Source organism: Oncorhynchus nerka, linkage group LG18, assembly GCF_034236695.1.
Source record: "Oncorhynchus nerka isolate Pitt River linkage group LG18, Oner_Uvic_2.0, whole genome shotgun sequence".
In the NCBI taxonomy this organism is placed as follows: domain Eukaryota; kingdom Metazoa; phylum Chordata; class Actinopteri; order Salmoniformes; family Salmonidae; genus Oncorhynchus; species Oncorhynchus nerka.
In genome coordinates, this window is record NC_088413.1 from 77,615,087 (window position 1) to 77,629,686 (window position 14,600).

General features: G+C 42.8%; 1 protein-coding gene across 1 annotated transcript; it reads left to right on the top strand.

Annotated features, from left to right (window-relative positions):
- Positions 1-8,641: 8,641 nt before the first annotated feature.
- LOC115120330 (bifunctional epoxide hydrolase 2-like) lies at positions 8,642-12,791 on the top strand. Its single transcript, XM_065004367.1, has 4 exons — positions 8,642-8,904; positions 10,796-10,874; positions 12,145-12,304; positions 12,397-12,791. Exons 1-4 carry the CDS (start codon positions 8,801-8,803, stop codon positions 12,774-12,776), a joined length of 723 nt encoding a protein of 240 aa, XP_064860439.1. The 5' UTR covers positions 8,642-8,800; the 3' UTR covers positions 12,777-12,791.
- The last annotated feature ends 1,809 nt before the right edge of the window (positions 12,792-14,600 follow it).

The window sequence follows — 14,600 nt, forward strand, 5'->3', positions numbered from 1 at the left end:
TGGGTGGGGTAGTCTGGGTGGAGTAGCCTGGGTGGGGTAGCCTGGGTGGGGTAGTCTGGGTGGGGTAGCCTGGGTGGGGTAGCCTGGGTGGGGTAGTCTGGGTGGGGTAGCCTGGGTGGGGTAGTCTGGGTGGGGTAGTCTGGGTGGGGTAGGCTGGGTGGGGTAGCCTGGGTGGAGTAGTCTGGGTGGGGTAGCATGTGTGGGGTAACCTGGGTGGGGTAGCCTGCCATTTGTTGGGCTCAAAGGCTTCGACACCTCTCACTTCACACGTCAGTGCTAATTGAAGTTGTATCTCTTTGCCCTAGCAAGCTTGGTAGCTTTCAGTCTCAGTTCCAGGATGGACGGTGCTTTCAGGTTTCCGTTTGTTTCCCAGAGTATTTGCTGTATAGTTTGGGAATAATAATCCTTAGGTGTAGGAAGCATTTCAGGTAATTCCATCCAAAAATCAGGTTGTAGGTTTGGAGTTTTGATTTGGAGTGAATGTTATGTTATTTAGGGTAGCATCCTGTAAAAGTCCATGACAAAAAAATCTAAGTTTGTCTAACTCTAAATCTATCTATTTTTTTTTAAACATGCTGAAAAATGTGGGAGCTCATCTGCTCATGACCTCCCTCTCTCTCCCTCCCTCCCTCTCTCTCCCTCCCCCAGAAGAGTTGCAGTTCTTGACACTCTTAAACCGGTGCACCTGGCACCTACTACCATACCCCGTTCAAAGGCACTTTAATATTTTGTCTTGCCCATTCACCCTCTGAATGGCACACATCCCACAATCCATGTCTCAACTGTCTCAAGGCTTAAAAATCATTCTTTAACCTGTCTCCTCCCCTTCATCTACACTGATTGAAGTGAATTTAATAGGTGAATAATAAGGGATCATAAGGGATCAATAAGGGATCATAAGATTCACCTGGTTTGTCTATGGCATGGAAAGGATGGGTGTTCCTAATGTTTTGTACACTCAATGTATATACGGTGCCCTTGGAAAGTATTCAGACCTGTGACTATTTCCACATTTTGCTACGATACAGCCTTATTCTAAAATGGATTCAACAAAATACAAATCTCAGCAATCTACCCACAGTACCCCTCAATAACAAAGGGAAACAGGTTTTTATACATTTTATACATATACACAAATCCATTTTACCTACCAAGAGAATTCTCGTCAGTTATAGTCACAGCTGTGTACATTCCCCCTCAAGCAGACACCACGATGGCCCTCAGGAAACTTCACTGGACTCTATGTAAACTGGAAACCATATATCCTGAGGCTGCATTTATTGAAGCTGGGAATTTTAATTAAGCAAAATTGAGAACAAGGCAACCTAAATTCTATCAGCATATTGATTGCACTACGCGCTGGGTTAATACACTCGATCACTGCCACTTTAACTTCCGCAATGCATACAAAGCCCTCCGCCTCCCTCCCTTCGGAAAATCCGACCACGACGCCATCTTGCTCCTACCGTCTTACAGGCAGAAACTCAAACAGGATGTACCAGTGATGAGAACCGTTCAACGTTGGTCTGACCAATCGGAAGCCATGCTTCAAGATTGTTTTGATCACGTGGACTGGAATATGTTCCGGTCAGCCTCAGAGAACAACATCGACCTATACGCTGACTCGGTGAGTGTGTTTATAAAGAAGTGCATTGGAGATGTTATACCCACTGTGACTACTGTGACCCACTGTGACCCACTGTGACTATTAAAACCTACCCTAATCAGAAAGCGTGGATGGATGGCAGCATTCGCGCAAAAACTGAAAGCACAATCCACCACATTTAACCATGGAAAGAGGTCTGGGAATATGGCTGAATATAAACAGTGTAGCTATTCCCTCCGCAAGGCTATCAATGAAGCGAAATGCCAGTACAGGGACAAAGTGGAGTCGCAATTCAATGGCTCAGACAAGAGATGTATGTGGCAGGGTCTACAGGAAATTACGGACTACAAAAAGAAAACCAGCCACGTCACGGACACCGACGTCTTGCTTCCAAACAAACTAAACACCTTCTTTGCCCGCTTTGAGGATAATACAGTGCCACCGTCGCGGCCCGCTAATAAGGACTGGACCCCCCTCTCCCCCCCTCTCCTTCTCCGTGGCCGACGTGAGTAAAATATTTAAAAGTGTTAACCCTCGCAAGGCTGCTGGCCCAGACGGTATCCCTAGCTGCATCCTCAGAGCTTGTGCAGACCAGCTGGCTGGCATATTTAATCGCTCCCTATCCCAGTCTATTGTCCCCACATGTTTCAAGATGGATACCATTGTTCCTGTACCCAAGAAGGCAAAGACAACTGAACTAAATGACTACCGCCCTGCAGCACTCATTTCTGTCATCATGAAGTGCTTTGAGAGACTAGTCAAGGATCATATCACCTCCACCTTACTGGTCACCCTAGACCCATTTCAGTTCACATACCACCCCAACAGGTCCACAGACGATGCAATCACCATCACACTGCCCTATCCCATCTGGACAAAATACCTAGGTAAGAATGCTGTTCATTGACTACAGCTCAGCATTCAACACCATAGTACCCTCCAAGCTCATCATCAAGCTGGAGAACCTGGGTCTCAACTCCACCCTGTGCAACTGGGTCCTGGACTTCCTGACGGGCCGCCCCCAGGTGGTGAAAGTAGGAAACAACATATCCACTTTGCTGATCCTCAACACTGGGGCCACACAAGAGTGTGTGCTCAGCCCCCTCCTGTACTCCATGTTAACCCATGACCGTGTGGCCATGCACGCCTCCAACTCAATCATCAAGTTTGCGTACGAAACAACAGTAGTGGGCTTGATTACCAACAACAACGAGACAGCCTACAGGGAGGAGGTGAGGGCACTCGGAGTGTAGTGTCAGGAAAACAACCTCTCACTCAGCGTCAACAAAACAAAGGAAATGATTGTGAACTTCAGGAAACAGCAGAGGGAGCACCCCCCTATCCACTTCGATGGGACAGTAGTGGAGAAGGTGGAAAGTTTTAACTTCCTCGGAGTACCCATCACAGATAAACTGAAATCATCCACCCACACAGACAGTGTGGTGAAGAAGGCACAACAGCACCTCTTCAACCTCAGGAGGCTGAAGAAATTTGGCTTGTCACCCAAAAACCTGATAAACATTTACAGTTGTAAAATTGAGATCATCCTGTCGTGCTGTTCACCGTCTAGTACGGCAACTGCTCCGCCCTCAACCGCAAGGCTCTCCAGATGTTGGTGCAGTCTGTTCAACACATCTCCGGGGGCAAACTACCTGCCCTCCATGACACCTACAGCACCCGGTGTCACAGGAAGGCCAAAAAGTTCATCAAGGTCAACAACCACCCGAGTCACTGCCTGTTCACCCAGCTACCATCCAGAAGGCGAGGTCAGTACAGGTGCATCAAAGCTGGGACAGAGAGACTGAAAAACAGCTTCTATCTCAAGGCCATCAGACTGCTAAACAGCCACCACTAACACCAGAGAGGCTGCTGCCTACATTGAGACCCAATCACTGGCCACTTTAATGGATCACCAGTCACTTTAAATAATGCCACTTTAATAATATTTACAATATCTTACATTACTCGTATCACATGTATATATATTGTATTTTATACAGTGCACACACTGTATACAGATTTTTCTATTGTGTTATTGACTGTACGTTTGTTTATCCCATGTGTAACTCTGTGGTGCTGTTTTTGTAGCACTGCTTTGCTTTATCTTGGCCAGGTCACAGTTGTAAATGAGAACTTGTTCTCAACTGTCCTACCTGGTTTAGTAAAGGTGAAATAAACATTTAAAAAATGTTATACCATCTATTGCACCTTGCCTAGGCCGCTCAGCCATCGCTCATCCATATAGCTATATGTACACATTCTCATTCACCCCTTTACATGTGTGTGTATTAGGTCGTTGTTGGGGATTTGTTAAATTACTTGTTAGATATTATTGCAATGTCGGAACTAGAAGCACAAGCTAGTCACTACACTTGCATTAACATCTGCTAACCATGTGTATGTGACCAATAACATTTGATTTGATTTGATTTTAAAGAGCAGGAGTACTCAGCTACTATTTGAGAAGGTCCGGTCACACACGTTTCCTTGGTGATAAAGGTCCGGTCACACACGTTTCCTTAGTGATAAAGGTCCGGTCACACACGTTTCCTTGGTGGTAAAGGTCGGGTCACACACGTTTCCTTGGTGATAAAGGTCCGGTCACACACGTTTCCTTGGTGATAAAGGTCCGGTCACACACGTTTCCTTGGTGATAAAGGTCCGGTCACACACGTTTCCTTGGTGATAAAGGTCCGGCCACGTTTCTTGGTGGTAAAAAGGTCGGGTCACACGTTTCCTTGGTGGTAAAGGTCCGGTCACACACGTTTCCTTGGTGATAAAGGTCCGTCACACACGTTTCCTTGGTGATAGGTCCGGTCACACACGCTTTCCTTGGTGATAAAGGTCCGTCACACACGTTTCCTTGGTGGTAAATGTCCGGTCACACACGTTTCCTTGGTGATAAAGGTCCGGGTCACACGCTTCCTTGGTGGTAAAGGTCGGGTCACACACGTTTCCTTGGTGATAAAGGTCCAGTCACACACGTTTCCTTGGTGGTAAAGGTCTGGTCACACACGTTTCCTTGGTGGTAAAGGTCCGGTCACACACGTTTCCTTGGTGGTAAAGGTCCAGTGTCACACACGTTTCCTTGGTGGTAAAGGTCTGGTCACACACGTTTCCTTGGTGATAAAGGTCTGGTCACACACGTTTCCTTGGTGATAAAGGTCTGGTCACACATGTTTCCTTGGTGATAAAGGTCTGGTCACACACGTTTCCTTGGTGGTAAAGGTCTCGTCACACACGTTTCCTTGGTGATAAAGGTCTGGTCACACACGTTTCCTTGGTGATAAAGGTCCGGTCACACACGTTTCCTTGGTGATAAAGGTCCGGTGTCACACACGTTTCCTTGGTGGTAAAGGTCTCGTCACACACGTTTCCTTGGTGATAAAGGTCTGGTCACACACGTTTCCTTGGTGATAAAGGTCCAGTCACACACGTTTCCTTGGTGATAAAGGTCGGTGTCACACACGTTTCCTTGGTGATAAAGGTCCAGTCACACACGTTTCCTTGGTGGTAAAGGTCGGGTCACACACGTTTCCTTGGTGATAAAGGTCCAGTCACACACGTTTCCTTGGTGGTAAAGGTCGGGTCACACATGTTTCCTTGGTGGTAAAGGTCCAGTCACACACGTTTCCTTGGTGGTAAAGGTCCAGTCACACACGTTTCCTTGGTGGTAAAGGTCTGGTCACACGCGTTTCCTTGGTGATAAAGGTCTGGTCACACACGTTTCCTTGGTGGTAAAGGTCCGGATGGTAATGTCATTTAACAGGATAGTAACAAATCCCAACCTCGCAACCCCAAACCAGTGGTATAGAGTACTCAAGTAAAAATACTTTAAAGTACTACTTAAGTAGTTTTTTGGGGTATCAGTACTTACTTAATATTTTTTATATGTTTTTTAAATATTTTTATATATTTTTATACTTTTACTTTTACTTCACTACATTCCTAAAGAAAATAATGTACTTTTGACTCCCTACATTTTCCCTGACACCCAAAAGTACTTGTTACATTTTGACAGGAAAATGGTCCAATTCATGCACTAAACAGAGAACATCCCTGGTCATCCCTACTGCCTCTGATCTGGTGGATTCACTAAACAGAGAACATCCCTGGTCATCTCTACTGCCTCTGATCTGGAGGACTCACTAAACAGAGAACATCCCTGGTCATCCCTACTGCCTCTGATCTGGAGGACTCACTAAACAGAGAACACCCCTGGTCATCCCTACTGCCTCTGATCTGGTGGACTCACTAAACAGAGAACATCCCTGGTCATCTCTACTGCCTCTGATTTGGAGGACTCACTAAACAGAGAACATCCCTGGTCATCCCTACTGCCCCTGATCTGGAGGACTCACTAAACAGAGAACATCCCTGGTCATCCCTACGGCCTCTGATCTGGAGGAGTCACTAAACAGAGAACATCCCTGGTCATCTCTACTGCCTCTGATCTCGTGGATTCACTAAACAGAGAACATCCCTGGTCATATACTGCCTCTGATCTGGCAGACTCACTAAACAGAACATCCCTGGTCATCCCTACGGCCTCTGATCTGGCAGACTCACTAAACAGAACATCCCTGGTCATCCCTACTGCCTCTGATCTGGAGGACTCACTAAACAGAGAACATCCCTGGTCATCCCTACTGCCCCTGATTTGGAGGACTCACTAAACAGAGAACATCCCTGGTCATCCCTACTGCCCCTGATCTGGAGGACTCACTAAACAGAGAACATCCCTGGTCATCCCTACTGCCTCTGATCTGGAGGACTCACTAAACAGAACATCCCTGGTCATCCCTACTGCATCTGATCTGGTGGATTCACTAAACAGAGAACATCCCATGTCATATACTGCCTCTGATCTGGCAGACTCACTAAACAGAACATCCCTGGTCATCCCTACGGCCTCTGATCTGGTGGACTCACTAAACAGAGAACATCCCTGGTCATCCCTACTGCCTCTGATCTGGAGGACTCACAAAACAGAGAACATCCCTGGTCATCCCTACTGCCTCTGATCTGGATGACTCACTAAACAGAGAACATCACTGGTCATCCCTACTGCCTCTGATCTGGTGGACTCACTAAACAGAACATCCCTGGTCATCCCTACGGCCTCTGATCTGGCAGACTCACTAAACAGAACATCCCTGGTCATCCCTACGGCCTCTGATCTGGCAGACTCACTAAACAGAACATCCCTGGTCATCCCTACGGCCTCTGATCTGGCAGACTCACTAAACAGAACATCCCTGGTCATCTCTACTGCCTCTGATCTGGAGGACTCACTAAACAGAGAACATCCATGGTCATCCCTACTGCCTCTGATCTGGTGGACTCACTAAACAGAGAACATCCCTGGTCATCCCTACTGCCTCTGATCTGATGGACTCACTAAACGGAGAACATCCCGAGTCCTCCCTACTGCCTCTGATCTGGTGGACTCACTAAACAGAGAACATCCCTGGTCATCCCTACGGCCTCTGATCTGGAGGAGTCACTAAACAGAGAACATCCCTGGTCATCTCTACTGCCTCTGATCTCGTGGATTCACTAAACAGAGAACATCCCTGGTCATATACTGCCTCTGATCTGGCAGACTCACTAAACAGAACATCCCTGGTCATCCCTACGGCCTCTGATCTGGCAGACTCACTAAACAGAACATCCCTGGTCATCTCTACTGCCTCTGATCTCGTGGATTCACTAAACAGAGAACATCCCTGGTCATATACTGCCTCTGATCTGGCAGACTCACTAAACAGAACATCCCTGGTCATCCCTACGGCCTCTGATCTGGCAGACTCACTAAACAGAACATCCCTGGTCATCTCTACTGCCTCTGATCTGGAGGACTCACTAAACAGAGAACATCCCGAGTCCTCCCTACTGCCTCTGATCTGGTGGACTCACTAAACAGAGAACATTTACATTTACATTTACATTTAAGTCATTTAGCAGACGCTCTTATCCAGAGCGACTTACAAATTGGTGCTTTCACCTTATGACATCCAGTGGAACAGCCACTTTACAATAGTGCATCTAGGTCTTTTAAGGGGGGGTGAGAAGGATTACTTTATCCTATCCTAGGTATTCCTTAAAGAGGTGGGGTTTCAGGTGTCTCCGGAAGGTGGTGATTGACTCCGCTGTCCTGGCGTCGTGAGGGAGTTTGTTCCACCATTGGGGGGCCATCCCTGGTCATCCCTACTGCCTCTGATCTGGAGGACTCACTAAACAGAACATCCCTGATCATCCCTACGGCCTCTGATCTGGTGGACTCACTAAACAGAACATCCCTGGTCATATACTGCCTCTGATCTGGTGGACTCACTAAACACAAATGCTTCATTTGGAAAATATGTCTGAGTGTTGGAGTGAGCCCCTGTCTCTCTTCCAATAATAATTGTAATAATTTTCTGGTTTGCTTAATATAAGGAATTTGAAATTATTTATACTTTTACTTTGGATTGCTTAAAGTAAAGATACCTTAAAATTAGAAAATGACTCAAGTAAAAGTGAAAGTCAACCAGTAAAATACTACTTGAGAAAAAGTCTAAATGTATTTGGTTTAAATAAATATACTTAAGAATCAAAAGTAAATATACTTATATATACTTATACTCAAGTATGACAATTTAGTACTTTTTCCACCGCTGCCCACACTGTTCACACACCTCTTGTTGGTGGAAAGAAAATGTTGCTGTTTTAAAGTTAATTTCCTGCAATTCTACGCATTATGTGTTTATACGATGTCAGGGGTCGAAGCCCAACCGAGTAAAAATAAATAAATGAACATAGAGAATGGAAGAAAGTCATTCATGAATGTGTTTCAAAACATCTATAAGCGCTCATACAACGAGCTGTGAATTTGAGTGTGATATTTGTCTGTTTTGAATTTAAACTTGTCAGTAGACGCGTTTTAGGGAAGTTTTACGGGTTGCGTTCAAGGCCGTCTTACTACTACAGTCGCGCTGCGCTGATTATTATACATATTAGACAGTTTCTCAAGTGTTCAGCGGCGCGATTACGATGAACGCATCCATTTGTTTAAGGGGAGGGGTTGTGTAACCGTATGAAAAGGCAGAAAACTTTCTTTCTACATAAATATTTGTAGTATTTCAGAGTTTCGCTTTGACTCTTTTCTACCCAGTGCCCTGTAAAGATTCCCCGGACAGAGAGATCGGTGAAATGGCGAGCAAGAAGGCAGTTTTGTTCAATCTGTGGGGTGTCGTGGTTTCTCCCAGACCCGCAGAAACTTTCCTCAAATTCGAAGAGACCCACAAACTCCCCAGGTAGGAATGCATATTTTCCAGGGGTGAGAGATCGTGCAGAGTGCTGGCAGACACTAAAACTGTACACGCATACTTGAAACATAACATCGCCTTTCTAGGGAGTTTATTCTATCCAACGTGCTTCTACACCTGCATTACTTGCTGTTTTGGGGGTTTTAGGCTGGGTTTCTGTACAGCACTTTGTGACATCTGCTGATGTAAGAATGGCATTATAAATCAAATTTGATTGATTGATTACACAAGCATGTCGTAACTGAAAGGATAGTTTTACAGTAGTCTCTGCTACGTTCTGCGGACTGTCGGGGATAGCCCCTTTATTGCGGCCCCTTTTTCCTTGTTCCGAATCAATCTGGTAACGGTTTTTCTTCCCGAAGTGAAGAAAATATACAGTTTTTACAAAAATAAATCCATCCAAAATTGCTCTAAACTTCTACAGATAGCAGTGGTGTAGCGCAGTTTCTTAGACCCCGCCAGGTCGGAACAAGCCTCCCCAACCAATAATAATAAATAAAACATCTCCATGGGTACAGATACATTTTTGTTGTTGTAGATAAATTCGTGCTATTTTACACATTTTGCCATAAGGGTGTTTTAGCGCTCAGTGATTCTTGAAAGATGGGACAATCTCAACTTTTTCCCACACAAATATTTGTCTTAATTTAACCTAATTTGTAATATATATTTTTGATAGACCAAATTATCAGCGATCACAGTAAAGGAAGAACCTCCCCCGCAAAAATGTATTCATAAAATACAACTGGATTTATGTCAACTCTGTCAGACACCATCAAATGCTCGTTGATTTTTTACAATTATTGTCCAAAGGCCTTGATTGTTTAATTTTAACAGTAGATTATTCAAATATGTAATACAAAACTCCAAACTTATATTTGTTTTGTTTTATAGTAGTATTAAATGCTTCCGGGTTTATTTTGTTAGCATTTTTTTGGCAAATTTTTCAAGATTTCGAACATAAAACAACGTTTTATAATGCAAATGTTATCCCTTTGTTCGAGAACAGCAAATGTTATCCCTTTGTTCGAGAACAGCAAATGTTATCCCTTTGTTCGAGAACAGCAAATGTTATCCCTTTGTTCGAGAACAGCAAATGTTATCCCTTTGGTCGAGAACAGCAAATGCAGTGCATTCGCAAAGTACTCAGACCCCTTGACTTTTTTCCACATTACAGCCTTATTCTAAAATGTATTCAATTATTATTTTTCGCATCAATCTACACACAATAGCATCTAATGACAAAGCAAAAACATTGACATTTTTGCATTTCTTATTGACATTTAGAAATTTTGCTATGAGACTCGAAGTTGAGTTCAAATCCTTATGGTATAGCTGACTATGCTTTTTCCGGATTCATTTCGTATTTTAGACAAACGTGACAGAGTTGACCAAATCTCCAGACACATCTTTTAGGAATCACATTTTTTTGTTGATAACTATTGTTTAAAGTCACAGAGGGAAACGACATACCATCATTTTTCGGTTAATATCCTTTATTGACAGTTTGTTTTATATTTTAAACACTTTTTTTTGGAGAGTTTGAAATTGGGATTCTTTGGACAAGGGCATTTCCATGTCAAATCTAATATTTTCCCTTTTAAAATTCCCCTAAATGTACATTTTAATCTCAAATAATGCAACAAAATAATATCCCTGCCGGACAAGGATTTTCCCGACTTTCAAGAATCCTTGAATGTCCTGCTATTCTACACATTTTGCCAACAGTTTAAGATGTTTTTGTTGTTGTGGTTTTAAAGCTAATTTGCTGTAATAATATATATATATTTTTAAATCATAGCATATGACGCGCTATGTGACAGACAGATAAGATTGTGCAATATGTTTGTGCTGTGTAAATGTTTATGTTCTGGTTTAGTGGTTTTCTGGAGAAGCTGGTGACAAACGAGGACAGCGCCATGCAACGTGCAGAGAGGGGCAAACTCTCCCTCTCTCAGGTGAGTTACGCACACACGCACGCGCACGTACACCCGCACGCACGCACACACACGCACGCGCACGTACACCCGCACGCACGCACACACACGCACGCGCACGTACACCCGCACACACACACGCGCACGTACACCCGCACACACACACACACACACACACACACGCGCATGTACACCCGCACACACACACAGACACACACACACACGCGCACGTACACCCGCACACACACACACACACACACACACGCACACGTGCATGCACGCACACGTGCATGCACGCACACACACATGCACGCACACACACATGCACGCACACACAAACATACACACGCACACACACGCGCGCACACACACGCACGCACACACACACACACACACACACACACACACACACACACAGAGAGAGACAGGTCGCCTAAACAGACAAATAATGTCAAGTTCAAACTACTAACATGGTCAGAACTCCGTTACCAAGCTGTTAACTCCAAAAGTTCAAGATCTTGATCATTGTTTCCTCAGTGACCCCTAGAACTGGTACAAACACAAATTATATAGCCTTTATTATAATCCATGGAAATGGATTATTGAAATGTGTCTTCTATTTGAAATGTGTCTTCTATTGAAATGTGTCTTCTATTGAAATGTGTCTTCTATTTGAAATGTGTCTTCTATTTGAAATGTGTCTTCTATTTGAAATAAGTCTTCTATTTGAATGTGTCTTCTATTTAAATGTGTCTTCTATTTAAATGTGTCTTCTATTTGCAATGTGTCTTCTATTTGAAATGTGTCTTCTATTTGAATGTGTCTTCTATTTGAATGTGTCTTCTATTTGAATGTGTCTTCTATTTAAATGTGTCTTCTATTTGAATGTGTCTTCTATTTGAATGTGTCTTCTATTTGAATGTGTCTTCTATTGAAATGTGTCTTCTATTTGAATGTGTCTTCTATTGAAATGTGTCTTCTATTGAAATGTGTCTTCTATTTAAATGTGTCTTCTATTGAAATGTGTCTTCTATTTGAATGTGTCTTCTATTGAAATGTGTCTTCTATTTGAATGTGTCTTCAATTCGAAATGTGTCTTCTATTTGAAATGTGTCTTCAATTTGAAATGTGTCTTCTATTTGAAATGTGTCTTCTATTTAAATGTGTCTTCTATTTGAAATGTGTCTTCTATTTGAATGTGTCTTCTATTTGAATGTGTCTTCTATTGAAATATGCCTTCCATGGAAAGGACCTTGTGATGACACGTGTGTGTGTGTGTGTGTGTGTGTAGATGATCCCAGAGCTTGATGCAGAGTGTGTGAGTGCAGCATCAGATCAGAAGGTCAGTCTTCCTGCTGGGTTCTCTGTTAAGAGCCTGTTGGAGGAACTCAGAGACTCAACCACCGTCAACAAACACATTCTGCAGACCGTAGCTACGCTCCGCAGACAAGGTAACACACACACACACACACACACATCTGACACACACCTTGTACACTCTAAGGTCACATGCCTAGTCCCGCGTCCTTGTGTTGTCTGTCAGGGTTATTGACAGGTGTGTTGGCCAACCAGTGGGTGGATGACAGTGGGTGTGGAGATAGCTCTGGCCGGCTCCTCTCTCTGCTGGGCGGCCATTTTGATGTGGTGCTACAGTCCTGTCGTACCGGCCTCAGGGTCCCAGAGGCCGACCTGTTCATCTCCGCTCTCAAACAGCTGGGAGTGCCTCCGAAACAGGTGCACGCACACACACACACACACACACACAATCTGACTTGTCATCACTTCTCGCTTGTGAGAAGCAAGAATGCAAGAATTTCCATGGAAGGCAAATTTCAATTGAAGACACATTACCAGAGAAGAGACATTACCATAGAAGGCTATTGCCATAGAAGAGACATTACCATAGAAGAGATATTACCATAGAAGAGATATTACCATAGAAGAGACATAGAAGAGACATTACCATAGAAGAGACATAGAAGAGACATTACCATAGAAGAGACATAGAAGAGACATTACCATAGAAGAGACATAGAAGAGACATTACCATAGAAAAGACATTACCATAGAAGAGACATAGAAAATACATTACCATAGAAGATACATTACCATGGAATAGACGTTACCATGGCATAGACGTTACCATATAATAGACATTACCATGGAATAGACGTTACCATAGAAGAGACATTACCATAGAAGACACACGACCATAGAAGAGACATAGAAGAGACATTACCATAGAAGAGACATTACCATAGAAGATACATGACCATAGAAGATATATTACCATAGAAGAGACATTACCATAGAAAAGACATAGAAGACACATTACCATAGAAGAGATATTACCATAGAAGTCTATTACCATAGAAGAGACATAGAAGAGACATTACCATAGAAGAGACATAGAAGAGACATTACCATAGAAGAGACATTACCATAGAAGAGATATTACCATAGAAGAGACATAGAAGAGACATTACCATAGAAGAGACATTACCATAGAAGATATATAGAAGATATATTACCATAGAAGAGACATTACCATAGAAAAGACATAGAAGACAAATTACCATAGAAGAGATATTACCATAGAAGAGACATTAACGTAGAAAAGACATTACCATAGAAGCGACATTACCATAGAAGAGACATTACCATAGAAGATACATTACCATAGAAGAGACATTACCATAGAAGAGATATTACCATAGAATAGACATTACCATAGAACAGATATTATCATGGAATAGACGTAGAAGAGAAATTACCATAGAAGAGACATTACCATGGTAGAGACATTACCATAGAAGACACAATACCATAGAAGAGACATTACCATAGAACACACATTACCATAGAACACACAATACCATGGAATATGCATTACCATGGAATAGACATTACCATAAAAGAGACATTACCATAGAAGAGACATAGAAAAGACATGACCATAGAAGAGACATAGAAAATACATTACCATGCAAGACACGTTACCATAGAAGAGGCATTACCATGGAATAGACGTTACCATAGAAGAGACATTACCATAGAAGTGACATTACCATAGAAGAGACATTACCATAGAAGAGATATTACCATAGAAGAGACATTACCATAGACGAGACATAGAAAATGCATTACCATAGAAGAGACATTACCATAGAATAGACATTAAGATAGAAAAGACATTACCATAGAAGTGACATTACCATAGAAGAGACATTACCATAGAAGAGAAATTACCATAGAAGAGACATTACCATAGAAGGCTATTACCATAGAAGAGACATTACCATAGACGAGACATAGAAAATGCATTACCATAGAAAAGACATTACCATAGAAGAGATTTTACCATAGAATAGACATTAACATAGAAAAGACATTACCATAGAAGTTACATTAGCATAGAAGAGACATTACCATAGAAGAGATATTACCATAGAATAGACATTACCATAGAAGAGATATTACCATAGAATAGACATTAACATAGAAAATACATTACCATAGAAGAGACATTACCATAGAAGCGACATAGACGAGACTTTACCATAGAAGAGACATTACCATAGAAGAGACATTACCATAGAAGTGACATTACCATGGAATAGACATTACCATAGAAGACAGTAAATTACATGTGTGCACATACATTATCTTATTATGTAAATGTCATCAAATTAGCAACAAACTCCTGACATCAATGTCTTGGAGTCACTGCTCGGAGCTCCCATGGAA

Bases quoted from the DNA above. Each gene is read 5' to 3' on its own strand.
- LOC115120330 (XM_065004367.1), top strand. From the start codon at position 8,801: ATGGCGAGCAAGAAGGCAGTTTTGTTCAATCTGTGGGGTGTCGTGGTT. The intron at 10,875-12,144 runs GTGAGTTACGCA...GTGTGTGTGTAG, and splicing joins GCAAACTCTCCCTCTCTCAG to ATGATCCCAGAGCTTGATGC. The intron at 12,305-12,396 runs GTAACACACACA...GTTGTCTGTCAG, and splicing joins AGCTACGCTCCGCAGACAAG to GGTTATTGACAGGTGTGTTG.